This window comes from Mus musculus, chromosome 3, assembly GCF_000001635.26.
Source record: "Mus musculus strain C57BL/6J chromosome 3, GRCm38.p6 C57BL/6J".
Classification (NCBI taxonomy): Eukaryota; Metazoa; Chordata; class Mammalia; order Rodentia; family Muridae; genus Mus; species Mus musculus.
The window spans coordinates 129,745,677-129,765,537 of NC_000069.6; the positions used below are offsets into that span (position 1 = coordinate 129,745,677).

The following is a 19,861-nucleotide window of genomic DNA, read 5'->3' on the forward strand; positions in this document are numbered from 1 at the left end:
TGTCCTCAGGACCCAGGATTGCCCTCTTACCCTGGAAGAGGCCATGCAGGAAGAGCTGCAGTGGGAGAGTGAGCTCCCTGGAGACAGCCCACTATCTTGTTCTGGTGAGGCACAGCCTCAGAGTCTTTGTCCTAGGACTCCTTTTTGCTGCTGCTGTGCTTTCTCTTCTTTGTAGTTGCCATACTTGTTAGTGTTGCTCCTAGGCTCCGCCCACCAATTACCTGGCAACACCCAGGCTTGCTATAAAAGGGGCTGCTTGGCCTCTCCTCCATCTCTCTGCCCCTTCCCTTTTCTCTGACTCTCTTCTCTCCCTGACTCCTTTCTCCCTCTCTCTCCTTTCTCCTCTCGCTCTTGCTCTTGCTCTCTCTCCCCCTCTACCCCCCTCCTTGTCGTTCTCTGTCTTGTCTCCGTTCTCAACTCCCCTTCCCATGTCCTAAATAAACTCTATTCTACACTATACCCATCATGTGTCTGGTACCTCAGGGGGAAGGGGTGCCTCAACATGGGCCCGCTGAAACACCCCCATATCTCACCATACCTGGCTCTATAAAACATATGCTGGTCTTTTTATAAAACATAACAATAGCCCTCATTTATTTGGCTTAGTGTGAGTGGACATCAGAAGACCCTCACTGCTAATAGCTGGGTGTGATTACTTCCTGTATGACAGCCTACTCTATTGGACAAATTTTCTGCAGATCAACATGAAGGTGAATTTTCATGAATTAATGCTATTTAGATGAATTAATGACTTTAAAGAATTCCCAATTTGATTAAAATAATTTTAGGAAGAAGTTTAAGGAAATTGTTTTAGTTGTTTTGCCAGAAAGATATAATAAAGTTAGAATCAAGAATAGAGTGGGCCCATCCTCATAGAATAGTTAAGTAAAAGCAGCATTATAAAGAATACAATGAGCTGTCATAAATTGCACTGAGAAGAGAAATAGGCTTGGGACAGATTTGTGATAAAGGGAAAACATTCATTCTAGGTCAGGTCCAAGGACGAAGCCACAGGCGTGTACTAAGATAAAGCAAGGCCTCGTGAAACTGTAGCTTTGAACTTATAATGAGCTTAGAGAATGAAACACTGCTTTGAATTTACTATCAGCATCCTTCTTTAACTCCCCCTTCGTGTAACATTTTTTTCTATGAGGTAATTTTTTTCTTACATAGAGAATATTTTTGTCTGAAAAGTTGAAAGCAATAATAAAGTTTTGGGTATAGCCCTTTCTGCTTCACCCAGTGGCATGTGTCTGTCTGTCTGTCTGTCTGTCTGTCTATCTGTCTGTCTGTCTGTCTCTCTCTCTCTCTCTCATCAGTCCTTCTTTCCTTCTTTCTTTTTTTTTCTCTCTAATGAACTCTTAGCCTCTCACCTAGCCAGAGAGGGGTGTGAGTCAAAGAGAAAAGAGCCAGAGTAACTAAGTTTCTTTTCTTATTCCTCTGCTGCTATCAGCAGGATTGCTAGAGCCACAGGGTTGTATGTGTTTGTGTGCCAGAATTCGTCAGCTTCTGGCCCCCAGAAGAGTAAGAGAAAGTTAAAGTCTAGAGGTCAGCCTTTGGCCTCCTCAGGACCTGACCCTGTCGGGGCTGGCACCTAGCATCACCTTGGGATCACATCTAGAAAGTCCCCATTGGAGTCACGGATGGTGAGGCACACCTATAATCCCAGAACTTGTGGGGGCTAAGGAAGAGGGATTGTCCAAGAGTTCAAGTCCAGTCAAGGCTGCATAACAAAAAAAGGAGGAAAGAGAAATAAGGAAAGGAGCCTGGCAGTGGTGGCGCATGCCTTTAATCCCAGCACTTGGGAGGCAGAGGCAGGCCAATTTCTGAGTTCTAGGCCAGCCTGGTCTACAAAGGGAGTTCCAGGACAGCCAGGGCTACACAGAGAAACCCTGTCTTGAAAAACCAAAGAGATATGGAGAGAAAGAGAGAGAGAGAGAGAGAGACAGGTGGAAGAAGGGAGGGAAAGAGAGAGAGGGAGAGAGGCCAGCTCATTTTCTGTGTGAAGGTAACACTCACATACTCCAGGAATTAACCCATGAATTGAAGTTTAGCTCAGTGAGAGGCCAATGTTTAAAGCTCACCAGACTCCCCCAAGTGATAAGACCAACTTGCAGTTGATCCTGCCAAGTATCCAAACTGAGGCTTGAACGAAGCCATAATTTCTCCCTCAAGGACCAAACCATTCCTCCTCAAAACAGGAGACTCTAGTCTACCAATGTCAATAGGAAGTGCCTCCCCCACCCCATGCCGTAATCCTTGTGAAAACACCATGAAGAGGCTCAGCAGTTAAAGGCATGCACTGCTCTTCTCACAGACCCGTATGTGATTACCAGCACCTGGATCAGGTGACTTATATTGTCCTGTAGCTCCAGCTCACGAGGAATCTGTCTCTGGCATCCGTGTGTAGCTGCGCTCACATGCACACATATAGGCATGTGCACACACACACACCCACATGCACACACACATGCACCCGCACACACAAGTGCACACACACAATTTTAAAGCTTAAAAGTAAATCTTAACGTGATATAAAGCAATGCTGCTCACCAGTCATTTATTCCTGTCCTATAAAACCCACCACTCTCCTGACACTACCCCATGGGAAATCTCATTTTATTAAGGTGAATGGAGACTGCATAATTTTCTCTCTGACATAATGTTTGTTGAGCACCTGTTCATGGACTAACCTGCCACCCTTGTGTCTTTTCTGTTAAGTGTCTAAGTCCTTTGCTGGTTTTTAAGTTGTTGATTACTATTGGAGTTTTAAAAATACCTTTCAAGATGCGCCTTCTGTTGGATAGCTGACTGCAGTTGCTCTCCAGCAGGACTTTCACCAGCACCTTCTACAGAGAAACTTCTACATTTTGATGAAGTACAACTCATCAATTTTTCTTTTATAAATTCCGTTCTTGGTATCACTTCTCAGAACTCCCCGCTTAACGCCAGGGACAAAGATGTTCCCTTTTCAAAGCTTTATAGTTTTATATTTTGAATTCAGGTCTACAATACATTTTGAGTCCTCTTTTGTATAGAGTGTGCAGTTAGGACCCAGGTTCAGTGTGTTGTTTGCAGACCCTTGAGCATCCAGTCATCTAGCTGTCTAAACGGCGCAACACTGTTTGGTAAAAAGACTCATTCGTCATAAAATGGCTTTTGTAGCTTAATGAAGGATCAAATGACATGCTTGTGAATTCATATCTGGATTTTACTGTCTGCTCCATTAAGTCATGTGCCCGTCTCTTGGCCAGTTCCATCATCAAGATAACCTGAAAAGCTCTTTCAAAAATGCAGTTTTGAGAAACAATGAACTCTACTGTGATGTTCTTGCTGTAAGGAATTTTTCATTTTAAGTGAGTGGTTTAAATACCTCTCTGCTTTTCAACATAAATTATGCTCAACTTTATTTAAAGACCCCTATAACTAGTCTCAACTGGATTTGTCAACACAAAGAATTAGAAAACTTTTTTCAGGCCTAAGGAGGTGGCTCAGTGGATAAAGTACTTGCCCGACAAGCATGAGGGACTGAGTTCAAACCCACAGACTCCCACATTGTCAGAGGCAGTCGTACACATTTTTAATGTCAGTCCTCCTACAGCGAGATGGGAAGTGGAGATGAGGTCGGCTAGTGTGAGAACCAATATCCTAGGCTGTGTTCTGACATGAGCCACGTGTGTGCCACGTGTGTGTTCCTCACCCCTACACACACACACACACACACACACACACACACACATAATTCACACACAAAGACAATTCACATACACACATGATTCACGCACTCATACCATTCACTCACACGATTCACACACATACACACACTCACAGGGTTAACACACATATACATACGATTCACATACATACATACATACATACATACATACATACCACAAAGACAGATCCCAGTAGAGCATCCCAGATTTGAACATTTCACCCCCAAGTCATCAAACATCTCCCATGCCCCAAGAAAGTTTTCTTCATTCGAGTTATAATTTGGAATACTTTTTGGCAAGGAGAAGCAGTTACATCGTCACATGGATGGGCGTCTAACAGGTTATTTCGGGAAGTCTCAGTGTGCATTATACCTTTGTAGGACATGAGCCTGGAGTCCTAGGTGGTGACAGTAGAGGTCCTTTCTGAGCTGCTGCCTCTGTGTGGACCTCCGCTCTGCCTGCAGTGGCAGATGCCAGCTACGTGATCCCCAAAGGACTTTCTACCATGATATCCGTCGCCTCAGTTCCTAACTGCCTGCATTCTAGAATCCAGTGGTTTCTGTGCTTGAGGCAGTTTTGTGAAGAAGCTTAAACCTGTGCTAAATTCTTGAATAAATATCTTTACTGTCAACCTCTACTTCTGGGAAATATGCCCTTCCCTTTGCTTTTCTAAGCTTTAAATACCAAATGAAATGTGTCTTACGATCTCTATTTTTATCTCTATTAAAGAAATCGTTTTTAAATGACCCGAAATAAACAACTTTCACCAAGTGACATTTAATGTTCAACACCCCAAAGAAGATCTATAAGATTAATCGATTGCTTAAAATCTTTAAAGAAAAATTTTAAGATATAAAATTTGATGTGGGTCTTATTTATAACTAATGCAATTGCTTTTGTTTTGGTTGTTTTTAAGTAACAAAAATGTAAGTTTCTCAAATTGCAAGGCTAAACATATATACACTTGCCAGTAGATCACTTGTTACATGAGTGTTCTTAGAAAGTTTTTTTTTTATATATATATATTTTGTGACAGGATCTCACTGTGTAGATGGAACTGGTCTTGAACTCACAGAGATTCACTTGCCTCTGCCTCATGAAAGCTGAGACTTAAAGGCATGTGCAGCTAAGCTTTACCCAGACAAAAAGATGGCTGAAGACAGAGAAGAAAAGTACTCAGAGGTGTCAAGCCTACTCCTCAGCAAAAACTCCATTGAAAAATACTTTAAACAAGACTTTTACGGAAATGCTGAAAGCAAATGTGATCACAGGAACAATAAAAATATTAAACTATGGCTCTATCAAGGAAGGGAAAAATGATGAATAACACCCTAGATCTGGCTCATTCAGGGAGCTAACTGCAGCCTCTGAGTACATTATTACAATAACACAAAGCAAAGGCACTGCTAATATGTGAATGAAGTGAAACACCACTTCTTAACTGAGGTACCACATGGAAGATCAAGGCAGCTGCTGGGATGCTCTTCTGAGTCTCTGTATCCTAGCATCTGCCCACCCACAGAAAGAGCTACCCCCTGAATGAATTGGGACATCCCATAGAGCTTGTCGGGGAGAAGGGAGACAGAGTACAAGAAGGTCATGCTTTCCTGCGAAAGGCCATTTCTAGTGTGTCACTGGGGCTTTGCAAATAAATAAATCCATGGTTATCATGAATCTCTACCATGGTAGCAAGCTGGGTCCGAAATGCCTGCACATTCACACAATTCCACAACATGAAGTATCCTAGGGAGAGGTTGGGAAATCCAAACACTGACAGACATGAGAATGCTTGGAAGAGTCAGACAATCAAGGAGATGTGCAAATTCAAACTCTAGGCTTGGAAGGGTCAAGGTGTGTACAAGAAGAGTACAGAGTCCTGGCCTGTGCCGGGCTAAGAGAAATGAGTTCCTCTACGTTCCCCAACGCCCAACTCTGAAAGTCAATGCTAAGGAGCGAACCTACTAAAGCAGACACGGTTGTATGCACCAACCCGTAATTGTCCCATCGTGATTGCCTGCTTGTAGCTCGGCTACAGAAGAGAATGCATTTTCAGAGTGCCAAGAGGCCCGTCAGGAAACAGAAAGATCCCTTGGTTTCCTTTAACAAACAAACAAACAAACAAACAAAATTTAAAGAAATTCCTTCTTCCATACCTGGCAAAAATGGCAGTCATCTGCACAGGCCTGACTCTTGAGTTCTCTTTTTATCTTGGTGCCTAGCAAATGGGACAGCTGGGAAGACATGGACTGACAGCAGACACGGTTCATCCCCAGGACTCCCAGTAAAACTCTAGTGTTCAAAACTACAGCCTAAAGAAGCTACCAGTCCGCTCTCTTGTGGTAGCATTGTTCAGGTTGGCAGTAATAATTGAAGCTAAAGTAAACAGTAGGCTGCTTCACAAGATTGGAAATTTTCTCGCAAACCTTTAGGAGTCCCATGGGAGAAAGTGTATTGTTTCTGTGGGTGACTCTGGGCGACCAAGGAACAGGACCACGTTACAGTGTTCAACAGTAATCCCAGGGAGAGGGCATAACCAGCTTTCTTTTCTGGTATAGAAAATAAGATACACCTGTCACACGTAGTAGGAGACTGAGCAAGGCTGGTTGTCTGTCTCCAGAGTTTATATTTAAAGGCAGAACACAGGTGAAACATGGTCCCGCGGTTTCTCTGCAGTCAGATGTCAAAGGAAACTTTCCTAAAACCGAGTGAAAATATAACGAAACTTTTATCTGAAAACGGCTCTGCACTGCACATGACTGGGAAGCCAACCAAACTTCAGCCCTCTCTAAAATCAGTGACTTCATTGTCTACTGTTAAAAGCACTCTCTCCAGTGAGCTGATCCCCTCCCACAATCAGTTCTCCGAGGCTGGGCTTCTTCTGAGATGTCATTTACCAAGAACAAATAACACAGGTTTAGAGGCCAGGCGGGAGCAGTTCCCTGTCCAACTGTCCTCCAGGGCAAAGAGCTCTAAAAGTTCAGAAGCCACTAGCTAACAGTGTTCCTCGACACTGATCTCAACTGCTTTTGCTTAAATAAAAGACAAGAAAGTGTTCGATTTCAAATCTGGTGAATGGAAGGAAAACCAAATCCTGTCTTTATCCCTTGCTTTGGCCGATTGGCATTTTTACACGAACAGCAACCTCAAGACTTTTTACCTGGATTTTGTTAGGCCACAAAGCATTGTTCTTGCCAGGTCAGGTTGGCCACGTAGGTGAACAGTCTCGATAACGAAGGCAAGAGGTACAAGCAGAATTTAAGTGGTGGAAAAAATAGACGATGTCACCATTATCTATTTACAGAGGAGAAAGAAATGCTATCTGCTGGAATGCAGGGGTGACAGGGTGTGACCTAGGCAGTTCTCCACTAACCCAAGATGCAGTGTGAATTAGAGGGCTTAAAGCAGTGACCTGCAGCAATGGGGAGCAATGAGGCTGAGGCACACTCTGAAGTCCACACCATGCCACTGCAGCATTCAAAATAAGGCAATTCAAGGAACTTTAGCCAAGGCACGGAATCAACCATTGGGCAAGAGATATTTCACGCTACTGCAGTCATCCCAATCATGATCCTGAGAAACAGGTATCGCTTCTCAGGGAGATTGTAAAATAACCCAACTATTAAGAAGACAACACAAACTTGAAACCGAGCTTTCTTGCTTCTAAAATCTAGTTCTTCCACACTGTGACACAATCTCCCCAAGTCATTATTTCTGTCAGAGCTTCCTGTGGATCTGATGCAAACTATCTCTGAAAAGCACTCAAGCCACCAGCCTGAGTGGGTAGAAACACAAGCCAGAGGAATTATACACTATTCCCAAGGACCAAGAACCATGCACACATCATCGTTGCTCCAGTTTCTTCCTCTTTTTAAGTTCTGCTCATGGGTCCATCTCTTCTAGCTACCAACTGTGTGATAGGCTCCCACCATTACCCCTCGCTAACCACACAGGTAGCAGGACCTGACTCTGATCACTCCCCAACTATTCCAGGGGCTCCTCCATCCAAGTAACATTCCAGTCCATGTGACACAACTGTGCCCAAAAGTTTTCTCTTCTGTCTCCAATAGCTAATGGCTCACAGGGGGGTCAGTTCTGTCTTGTTAACCCTTTTCTGACATTATTTTCTGAGTCTAAGCAAAGTGGAAGTGCCCTAGGTCCTGGGGATAGACATGGAATTAGTAGTCACTTCTTCAAATCTGGAGTTTTGCTCTGCGGTTGCAACTGATAGTTCCTGGTACCACTCCGAGCCTATGGGCATGCACACCCGATTTCCTTATGCGCAGCTCCTCTGAACGACTCTGGTTGGAGGTCCCCATAGCAGCTGCAGAGCTCTGGCACTCTCATTCCCATGATTCTCTTCTGTCTACCCTGCAGAGATTTCTCTTCTGAAAACACAGTATGTCCTTGTCAATCTACTTTATTGATTTGTTTGCTTGCTTGCTTGCTTGCTTGTTTGTTTGTTTAGGAACTCAGACCCTATCTTAACTGAGCAGGAGGATAAGAAATGAGTGAACCGTGGTGGTACGCACAGGTAATCCCAGCCCTGGGGGAAGCACAGCATGTCCCCGGACAGTCTGAGCTGCAGAGGGAGACGCTGTCTCAAACACACGAGTGAAAAAATGACAAGAAAGGATTTCCAGGACAGTGTGGACCCTTGCACAAATGAAGTAGCTTCCTCGCCAAAGCAGCAGGTTAGGGACTATCCCCTACCCCCAACCCCCAGCCCCGCCCCCACCCCACCCCCGCCCCCGCCCCACCAGGTTAAGAATCAACAGTGAGAAAATGTTTCCAAGTGTTAGGTGCCCTAGTGTGCAATCAGAACAATTCCTGATTCCTCTTGGAGAAAACGCTGTTTGTAGGAGCCCAGTGGAGGCTCATTTACTCCTTGTCACTTCTCAGCTTGCAGAGTCACGGTGCACCTGTTACTAAGAACCCAAGAGCGGGGTCAACGCTTCAGAGTAGGGAAGATCAGAGGCTGAACTTGACACTGGGCTTTGTTGGTTTTGTTTTTGTTTTGTTTAAAAAAAAAAAAACCCATTCATTGACTTTTGCCATTTTCTGCTATGAAGTAACCAGAAGGAAGACTTTTCAACAACAAGATCGGCTGCCACCATATGTTCCCCCAGTTTCTAATACAGAGCAGATCAGCTAGGTGTTACTATCTCCCCAGAATCAAGACTGAGGTTAAACAAACATTCAGCTGGTTTTAAGTGAGGCTTTGTCATGCACAGAACAGTGGAGAACGGTGACATTTCGTAATTGGTAGCATCAACCAACACACACACTTCAGAACACACAACTTAAGCAAACACGCACACCCAACGACAAACCAGGGGGGAAAGGCGCAGGTGTACAAGGTAGAGCGAGCAGACACCTAGAGGCATTGTCCCGGACAGGGTGGGCTCCTGTTCTTGGATTACTTACCGGCACAAGTCCCGCTTCTCTCGCTTCTCTCGAGAGGACCTGGCTGACAGTTCCCGGTCTGCCATGCTGTGACGCTGAGTATGCTAATCTTTAAAAACACCAGCAGGAAGGCGAGCAACAGCCAGGTTGGCCTTCGGCCCCAGGGCATCTTTTATTTAGCTGCCTTTCCAGGTCCTTCTGCACCTCTCGAGAGCCTCTGAGTGCAGCCGGAAAGGCTCCGGGAGAGTTCTTTGTCTCACTTTTTTTTTCCCTTTGGACAGCAATAAGAAGTACCTGACACCCGTATGACAAATTTCCCAGAGCCTAAGAGCCCTGCAAGGCCTGCAGGTGACTGATTTCTCCCTGAGACAGGCACAACCAGGCAAAGGATGAAAGAGAAACGAGACAGGAAAGAATTGATGGAAAGTTCCAAGCCCCACCGGGATGAGGGATGGTGCTAACAACGAAATATGCAGATAGGATTCCTTCCCTATATACAGATAGGAATCCCTTCTCCTTTTGGAACCCAGAGAGACTCTGCTCTCCTTTTTAAAGCTCTTCTGGCTCCACCTCCTCTTCTTTAGTGACACTTGAGCAAGCAGACAAGCCTCTTTGCAAACACCATGAGAGCAATTCCACCAGAGCAAGCAGGAAGGCAGGGCAGGGTGCCAGAGAGGAGATAGCTGCTACTCACTAAAAATATTCAGGGTAGAGAAGGGGGAAAGAGCAATTTGGGGGTGTGGCACAGCTAATGGTTCCAGGGACCTGCTGAGTACTGCTTATGTCTGAGGATCTTGAAGAACAGAGACAAAATTAAACCACACTTTTTAAATCAAAGGTGAGTAACACCATCAACAATTCAGACAATTTATCATCATTGATCATGAATGTGAGCGATGTCAAGGAGAGCTCGCTTTCAGCTCATTATTTGAAGGAAGTGTCAAGGGCGGCTCGCATGCCTGGAGCTTAATCTTAGTTCTCTCTCCTGTATATTTTATAGTGGAATTTGTAAGATTATTCTTTCCATACCAAAGGGAAATCCCTGTAGCCAAGTGAAGAGATACAATGTAGACAGATACTTTTTCTTTCAGCACTCCTGTAATAAAACATCACCGTGGGTCAGGAGAACAGGGAAAGGGGTGGAGTGTTATGACTGAGCTGTACTGGAAAAAGAATACAAGGGAATTGTGTCAAAGCTGGGAGCCCCAGGAAGCACAGTAGAGTGGAAATCCTCAGACAACTCGGGCCATCTATCACATCTCAGTGATAGAAAACAATTAAGTTGGCTCTCCACTGGCTGTCTCCTTCAGCACCTCTACACAGACCAAACCACTGCTCCTTCAGGAATATACATAGAATCCCCAAATACTCAGCTCTGGTCAGCCATTTCAGCAGACTTGATGAACAATGGGAATTCTGGTGGCTTACTTGGCTCTGGAGATGGGCTTTTCCTGAAGATGCCCTGAGGGTTCCGAATTCAAGTCAAGATGTGGCTCTAGCAATTAATTATCTCAAAAGCAAGACATGCACTAGTATAAAACCTTTGTAGAGAACAGAACAGCTTTGCCCACATTTAACTGGGTTCTGACTAATTTTCAAAGACAGAAGATTAAAATCATGCTTCTCAAATTCCAGTTCTTTATCTAGGCAGCTCTGACCCTGTGGAAGGAGAAACAAGCCCTAAAGGAGCAGCGGAAGACATGCAGATGAGTGTACACAACGTTTTATTGCTCTCTGGACTCACAGAGACTCAAGACTAAGAATGGAGGTTCTACAAATAACCTGTGCTGAGTGGTTTGTCACTAACATGGTCCGTGAACTTCCCCTTCAGCAAAACGCATTGGCTGGTATTGATGATGGTGACCAGTAAGGATGCTGGTTAGCAAGGGGAGATGGAACACAGTACAGCATGAAAGCAATTTAACGCGTTTGTAGAAACATATCCAGGATATAATCCAGAACCACGTTCTATTTGGATTTGGAAATAGTTATGTCATTTTTGGTTAGAACACATTTGTTTTAAGGATGGTGAGGTGGCTCAGGCAGGTCAAAGGAAGGGCTGCCAAGGCCAATGACCTGAGTTTAATTACTGGGACCTACATGGTGGAAGGAGAAGACGGACTCCTGTAAGTTGTCCTCTGATTTCCATTCACGCACAGGAAACATTCACCCACACACAGAGTACACACACACAATAATAGATAATTGCAACAAAAAAATTTAAACGTTTGTTTCCCCCATTACAAGTCACCTGCACTAATGTCATTGGTGTTGAACACAATAGAATTGCCTAAGAGATATGGAATCAACAAGAGATAGAGTTGATGCTTTAACTGATGGCTGATAGTAAAAATCAATCCACTGAATTGTCTCACTATCCTCAATTACCCAAATAGCAAAATCACCAAACTGAGCTATCCCACAACAATGGGCATCCGGAGGAACTCCTTATTCTTACTTCCATCTCTACTCAGAAGGCACTCCAGTGAGAAACAGGAGTCATGGTGCTTAGCATCAAGGGCTTGCTGTAGTTGACTTTCCAATAACAAGAAAGAAGAGTGTGAAAGCTTGAGCTAGCAAATCCCAGTCACCAAGTGTTCTGGGGAGCAGAAGACGGCAGAACAAAAGAACTGGAAACACAGCCAGCTGAAATAGGGTGACCCTCGATTAGGTTGTCAGAACAACCCAAGACAGGCTCAGCCTTGTTTATGAATTAAGAGGGGGGAGATATGGAGAGCCTTTGGGGGTGCTTGGCAGGAATCTGACATTGGCCAAGGACAAGGAAATGGGCAGGAATATGACATTGGCCAAGGACAAGGAAATGGGCCCCTTGGCAGCAATCTGACATTAGGGCATGACAAAGAAGTAAGCTCAGGCAGGGACCTGACATTGGCCAAGGACAAGGAAGTAAGAATTTGGTTTTAGGGTAGAACAAAGAAGTAGGCTCAGATATCTTGGTCATCCTTAGAAACAGTGATCACCAGAGTGATCATGGGGCTTTGTGTTTATTGTCTTGCTTGTCCTTAACTATTGTCTTGCTTGAGCCCTCATTGTACTACTACTCCTCCTTAACACTTGCATGTAATTAAAATGGTATAAAAGCAGATTGGGAAAATTAAATTTGCCTTCAATCTCAGACTTAACTGGGGTCACGCTGCAGCACTAATTCTCTCTCTCTCTCTCTCTCTCTCTTTTCAATCCTCACTCTTGTGCAGGAGAACCTATTGACTGACTGAATTGGCTCAGTCAGGTGGTGCCCCAACATTGGAGCTCCAATAAACAGGATACAGCGAAGGACACCATGGGAAGAGGATGCGCTCACAGAGGAAAATTTGGGCCAGTGGTGAGTAAACCCCATAAAAATGGGGCAAGGGCATGGTAGAATGTCTTTTGTATATCTGCTTAAAAATATGCCAATGGTCAGAGAAGCGAAAATAAGTCAGAAGCAGATCACCCAGTTTCTGATTTTTATAGAAGTCTGTCCTTGGTTCCCTGAGGAGGGTACGATAAATTTACAGACATGGGAGAAAGTGGGAGAAGGGATAAAAAGGGTACTATACAAAACGTGGCCCTAAAAAAATTCCCATAGATGCCTTTAGCCTTTGGGCCCTAGTTAGAGATACTTTAGATCCTAGACATGGACGTATAAAATTAGGTAAGATATTGGAAGATGCAGATAGTGAAAGCAAGAAGAAAGATGAAATAGATGCAAATTATACCAGGGAAATTAAAATTATGACCTCTTCTCCTACCCATATTTCTATCATTTAACTGAGACAGAGAATTGCTCAATTACTCCTTATACCATTGGTTATGACAAAAAATAAGGTTAAATCTAATGTTTGAGGGCCAAAAGGATTTGGTTCTTCAGATTCTTATTGAGTCTAAGCGATAAAAGACCTGAAGTAGTCTTAAGAATAAATGGAACAACTAGAGGGCTGCTAGATACAGGAGCAGATGTATTTGTAATAACCTCTGTTCATTGGCCTGGATATTGGGTCTAAAACAACTACCATTACTCAATTGCAAGGGACAGGGCAAAGTCAGAGTCCTGAGTAAAGCAGTGATCTCTTACATTGGGAGGACGAGAAAGGTCACCAAGGATATTTTCAACCTTATATTGTTTCAAATTTGCCTGTTAATTTGTCGGGGAGAGATATAATGAAGGACATGGGAGTCCTTTGATACAGTCCAAATAATAGTTACACAACAAATGTTTGATTGTGGTTGTTTACCTAACCAAGGGTTAGGGAAGCAAAATCAGGGAAAATTAGAGCCCGTTATAGTTATCCCTAGAAAAGGAAGAACAGGTCTAGGGTATTTTTTATATAGACCATTGACAAGTCTGCATTCCATACAGATAAAATCACTTGGAAAAGTGATGTTCCTGTATGGGTTGATCAGTGGTGTCTTCAGAAAAAATCCTGGCTGCTCAATAGCTAGTGCAGGAGCAGTTGCAAGCTGGCCACGTTGAACCTTCCAGTTCCCCCTGGAACTCACTGATATTTGTAATTAAGGAAAAAAAATCAGGCAAGTGGAGATTATTGCAAGATTTACAAAAGGTTAATGAAATTATGGAACTTTTTGGGGCACTACAACCTGGTCTACCAAGCCCAGCTGCCATTCCAAAAAATACACATAAAATTATTATAGATTTAAAAGATTGTTTTTATACTATTCCTTTGCATTCTGATGATTGCAAAAGGTTTGCATTTAGTGTCCCTGTTTGTAATTTTAAAGAACCCATGAAGTGATATCATTTACCTCAAGTTTTGAAAGTGTTACCTCAAGGAATGGCTAATAGCCCTATTTTAATGTCAAAATTTTGTTGCTGCTTCGATACAAGAGGTCAGGATCTTGTTATCTTTTTGTGTATGTTGTTCATTATATGGATGATATTTTATTAGCTGATCCTTCTTGGGGGGGTGGGTGGTTATTACAAGCTTTTGCTCTTATACAACAAGCTTTAAAATCTTGGGGATTAGTTGTTGCTCCAGAAAAAAATTCAGAGACAATATCCTTCTCAGTGTTTAGGACATCAGTTATATCCTAAACAAATTGTAGCACAGAAAATTCAAATTAAAAAAAAGATGGTTACTTACTCTAAAAATGATTTTCAAAAGTTGTTAGGAGATAATTAATTGGCTAAGACCTCATCATAAGCTTACTCCGGGAGAACTTAAACCTCTGTGTGATACCCTCAAGGGGGATTGAAATCCTAATTCCCCTTGACAATTAACTGATGAGGGACAAATAGCTATGCAGAAAGTGGAGGAAGCTATCAGCCAACAACAGATATATTATATAGACTATGATCAATTGTTGGCTGCTTACATTATTTGCTACAACTCATGTGCCCACAGTAGTCCTTTAGCAAAAGGGACCATTAATGTAGATTCATTTTTCTTCATCTCCAAAGAAAGTTTTAACACGTTATTATAAGCTGATGCTCTGTTAGTACAGAATTGTAGAACAGAATCATGGAAATATTTTGAGAAAGAACCTGACGAATTATTTATTCCTTATTCCAAACAGCAATTACGTTAGTTATTACAAAATACTGATATTTGGCCTATTGCATGTGCAATTTTTTAAGATAAAATTGATAATCATGATCCAAAAGACATGTTGTTACAATTTGCCTCTATGCATGCTTTTGTATTCCTAGTAAACTTACACATGCAGCCCATAGACAATGTACTTACTGTATTTACAGATGGCTCATCTAATGGGAAGGCAGCATATGTGATTGGATAACATGTTCATTCTCTTGAGTCTCCCCTGCTTCAGCACAAATAATTGAACTATGTGCTGCAGCTGCTGTTTTTGAAATGCTGAAAAAAATCAATCTTTTAATTTGTATACTGATAGCCAATATATAGCTTATGGTTTACAACTACTTGAAACGGTTCCCTTTTGAGATACTGCTAATTCTCAAATTTTACAATTATTTATGCAAATACAACTCAATTTAAGAGAACGTACAGTTCCTTATTTTTTAGTTCATTTAAGATCTCATAATGGATTGCCTGGACCCCTTAGTGAGGGCAAGGCCACAGCAGATTTGTACACAAGGAAGGTTATAGACCTTACACAAGAACAATTAGCCAAACAATCTCATTCTTTACATCATCAAAACAGTAATAGCTTGAGACAACAATTTGGGATTTTTAGAGAATGTGCAAGTCAAATTGTAAAGATTTGTCTTGAATGTCCTCAATTTCTACCTGTACCACATAATGGTGTTAATCCTCGAGGACTTATACCTAATCAATTATGGCAAATGGATATTACTCATATTTCTGATTTTGGAAAATTAAAATATGTACATGTGACTATTGACACCTTTTCAGGTTTTCTAGTAGCAACTGCTTTAACAGGAGAAGCAACTAAAAATGTAATTAGTCATTGTCTACATTGTTTTTCTTTACTGGGTGTTCTCAGTCAGCTTAAAACAGATAATGGAACTGGCTATTGCAGTCAAGCATTTGAGGCTTTCTGTCAACAATTTAATATTACTCATACTACTGGGATTCCTTACAATCCTCAAGGACAAGGCATTGTGGAACAGGCCCATGGAACTTTAAAACAATATCTTCATAAAATAAAAAAAAAGGAGAGTTATACACCCATATATCACAAAACTATTTAAATCATGTTCTTTTTATTTTAAATTTTTAAAATTTGGATGTGCATGGACATTCAGCAGCTGAGCGTTTTTGGCACCCTCACACTTCCACTACATATGCTTCAGTTAAGTGGAAGGATCCTATGACAGGCCAACGGCATAAATCCAACCCTATATTCATATGGGGACTAGGTCACATTTGTGTTTTTTCACAGGAAGAAAATGGGGCTCGGTGGTTGCCAGAAAGGCTGGTGCGACAATGGAACAACCTCATGCTCCTGCTGATTCCCCTACTGATGACGATGACCCCTGCACAGACTGAAGTCCACTGGGCCTATGTTCCTGACCGGCCACTGATATATCCAGCAGTGTGGTCCAGACTGGAGAGTCTCATAACCAGTAATAATACTCAACTTCTTGGACGCCCCCCCCCAACCAATTTATAATAAAACTGTGCCTTTCAATTCATTGGGTAATGGGATCCCTGTTTGCTTTGTGAAGAATAGTACAAATGATGGTTGTATTTGAGTGTTTCCTCAAACTTGGAAGATAAACGTTTCACAAACAGTAACTCAAGGCATAGATATAGGCATGCCTAAACATTATAAGGGATTTGCCCCTTATCCTCATGAGCTACGACCTTGTGGATCTGTACCCACAGAGAGTGTGGAACAGGGATTTAACAAAAGAATGTTTTAATCAACCCCCAATGTGGTTTAATGTTTCCAAGAGAATTCGAATTATTGATTGGGCAGGAAATCAGTCAGACATTGGGCAAAAGGAGATGTCCATAGGCCTTTGGCAATCAGAAGCAGGCCATTTCCAACGGCATATCTGAAAGCTAGCTGCAGCTCTCTATGAAGTTACATTGGCTACAAACAAAATTGGGACAGGATTTGGATTTCGAACAAGTGTTAGTGCATGTTTTAAAGCTCCCAACCTTTCATTAATTGGTCATGATAAAATTACTTTTGTTTCTTCTACAGTATTTAATGTAAGTTGTATTGATTGTACACTTTCTAATTGTGTTAGTGTGTTGAAACCTGGCATGTCTGTTATGGTGGTCTGTCAACCAGCTTTTGTTTTATTGCCTGTGAATATTATAGGACCTTGATATTTTGAGAAAAGCTTGCAGGTACTAGAAGAAGTGAGTCAGGCTTTAAGGAGAAGAAAAGAGAGTAGTGGGCTTGGTTATTGCTTGTATAGAAGCTGTAATTACATTGATAGCTAGTAACACTGCCTTTGCAATTGCTTTGATACAAGAAGTTAAGACAGCTCGTTTTTGTTAATCATTTAGCAAAAATGTTACTAATGTTCTGAGTATTCAAGAGGATTTAGATAGGCATCTAGAACAATGGATTGATACTTTTTATGATACTACTCAAATTATTAGAGAGGAGGTTCAGAGTCTAAAAGTAAGGAGCCATCTCAAATGCCATGCCAAATACCAATGGATTTGTGTTACTTCTAAAGTTTACAATGGCAGTCACTATAGTTGGGAAATTTTTCAAAGACACTTGCAGGGTATTTGGCATAATTCCAACACCTCTCTGGATATTTTAGCTTTTCATAGTGAGTTTATGAATTTAAAGAATGCTGCTCTGCTGAGCTTTGATGCTGCTGATATTACTGGTAAAATTATCCATGGCCTGAAGTCAGTATTTCCATCTTGGTCAAGTTTCAAGAATGACATATATGGCTTGATCATGTTAGCCCTCCTTGTCTTGGGAATATCTTATTCCTGTACATCATGTTAAAGCTTGTCTTTAACAATATCAACTTGTCGGCAGCCAAAGTACATGACTTGAAACTAAAAGCAAACTCCCAGACAGAGTTATTAATTTAACAGGTTGGCAAGCCAGGGACAGGTAAGATTCTGCACAGAACCTTACCAACCTAAGACAGAGGCATGCCTGGAAAGGCCATGTTTGTTTATAACAAACACTAAAAGGCCATGTTTGCTCTTATAACACAAACAAGCTGTGCATATCTTGAAGACGGGTAAGGAAGGCATTCTTGTCAGAACAACCTAAGACAGGCTCAGCCTTGTTTATGAATTAAGAGTGGGAGATATGGAGAGCCTTTTGGGGGTGCTTGGCAGGAATCTGACATTGGCCAAGGACAAGGAAATGGGCAGGAATATGACATTGGCCAAGGACAAGGAAATGGGCCCCTTGGCAGCAATCTGACATTAGGGCATGACAAAGAAGTAAGCTCAGGCAGGGACCTGACATTGGCCAAGGACAAGGAAGTAAGAATCTGGTTTTAGGGTAGAACAAAGAAGTAGGCTCAGATATCTTGGTCATCCTTAGAAACAGCTATCACCAGAGTGATCATGGGGCTTTGTGTTTATTGTCTTGCTTGTCCTTAACTATTATCTTGCTTGAGCCCTCATTGTACTTGCATGTAACTAAAATGGTATAAAAGCAGATTGGGAAAATTAAATTTGTCTTCAGACTTGACACTGCAGCACTGTCTAATTCTCTCTGTCTATTTTTTTTTTCAATTCTTGCTCGTATACTGGAGAATCTGTTGACTGACCGAGCTGGCTTGGTCAAATCCTGTAGGCAAATTTGGGAGGAACTGACAATCCTGAGTCTCCTGTGAACATAGCATGCTTCTCTGCATCTATGGATCTTAAGTTTTTCTCACCAATAGTTTTGACTGAACATAGAGTCTTTTTTTGGTCTAATTATGATTCTGAATCTTGTATAAATGGGTTGCTTCTATTAATTTTATTTTTCAGTGTTCTTCTGGTCTTTTATAGAAATTTACAAAAAATTAGATTTTATATAGAAAATTTTTAGCTTTTCTCCTTGATATGTATTTTATTACGTCTAGAGTTTGGTGAGTCTGAAGCCTAATATTTCTTCCACAATATCAGGGATAAAATATGATAACAGATTCCACTACATTTTCCCAAACATCAGCCACCTCCACTTACAATCTTTCAGGACCCACTACTCGGGAGACTAAGGAAAGAGAGTTTCTGTCTAGGCTCTATGGAAATAGACATTAATTCTGTTTGATAGAAGATAATCTTGGAGTCAGAAAAGCCAAACATCTTGTCCCAAATATTCATCACTAATAAGCCATAGGATGATTTTATTTATAGCCCAAGTCTGTCACAAGAACATCATCTACTTTGTAGCACACTCTCCTGCCCTGTTTATTTGGGCACAGGGAAATGTTAAGACAGAATCTTGCTAGGTAACCCAGGTTGAGCTTTAACTAGCAATCCTCCTGCCTTTGCTTTCCTAAGATCATAGACATTTTGGTTCTTTTCTTTTTAATACTGGAATGAGCATGCATCCTCTACATCTGCCTGGGAAACTGAGACAACAGAAAGATAATATGTATCCCCACACCCAAACATAGACTATCCTTTCTTCTACTTTCTACCAACTTCTTTTATGTCTTTTCCACAATCAAAATCTCATCTTTAGTGTTTCTCTGGCTGCTCGTGAATTCCATAATTCGCCCTGTTGGCAAAAATGAAGCAGTTTTTTTTTCAATGATCCATAAAGCTGTGTCTAGAGATAATAAGAACAAGAGTCAGCATTCAATTTGATGGACAGCTGTGTTGCTCTTCAGGAATGCTTAGATAGGCACTCAAGACAAGGAAATGAAATATGAATATATGAAAACAACTGTAAGAGTTAATGCAGGGGAATGTCCTGTCTGGGACGTAACCACGAGATGGTGGGACTCCAAGTTCTACCCAAAGATTTTAAGTGTCCTGAGAAGGACACGGGGGGAAGAAATGGAGCCCTTTTAGCTGAGACTAAAAGACTAGCCCAGCCAATTTTAAAAAACACAGGAGCTAAGATCATATGAGAGCTTACCTGATTTAAATCCACACCATTGAAAGAGATGATTCTCTCTCAGGATTACTGGGGCTCTCATTCCCTGCAAGCATCTGCACTTTCATCTCAGTCCTTTTAGGACCATATCCTGGCGACACTGAACCAAGAATACAAATCAAGGCCACTCAGAAGCTGAACAAATGAAGCTGCTCTTGTGCAGTAGCTGTCTAAACTGTAGGTCAGACTCTGCTTATGCTACTAAAGAGGTTTGTTGTTGTTGTTGGTTTCACAGAATAAGCCAGTGTTAA

The 19,861-nt window shown here is 41.9% G+C and overlaps 1 protein-coding gene and 1 long non-coding RNA gene across 6 annotated transcripts in view; one reads left to right on the plus strand and one right to left on the minus strand.

Annotated features, from left to right (window-relative positions):
- The window catches only part of Egf (epidermal growth factor), a 77,749-nt gene extending 68,103 nt beyond the window's left edge, over nucleotides 1-9,646 (minus strand). For 4 of the 5 annotated variants that reach the window (XR_001783650.2, XM_006500990.4, XM_011240011.3 and 1 more), the window contains exon 1: nucleotides 9,141-9,422. Coding sequence is in view for 4 of the 5 variants with exons in the window: in XM_006500990.4 (XP_006501053.1) it covers nucleotides 9,141-9,288 (148 nt within the window). In the remaining variant the exon portion in view is untranslated. Of the gene's footprint in view, nucleotides 1-9,140 lie in introns of all 5 variants that reach the window. The other variant, NM_010113.4, reaches the window with a different exon arrangement.
- On the plus strand, nucleotides 8,082-18,206 carry 6330410L21Rik (RIKEN cDNA 6330410L21 gene). Its single transcript, NR_040589.1, has 5 exons — nucleotides 8,082-8,247; nucleotides 8,786-9,957; nucleotides 10,755-10,913; nucleotides 12,335-12,462; nucleotides 15,963-18,206. It is a non-coding gene; the product is annotated as an RIKEN cDNA 6330410L21 gene (long non-coding RNA).
- Nucleotides 18,207-19,861: the final 1,655 nt, after the last annotated feature.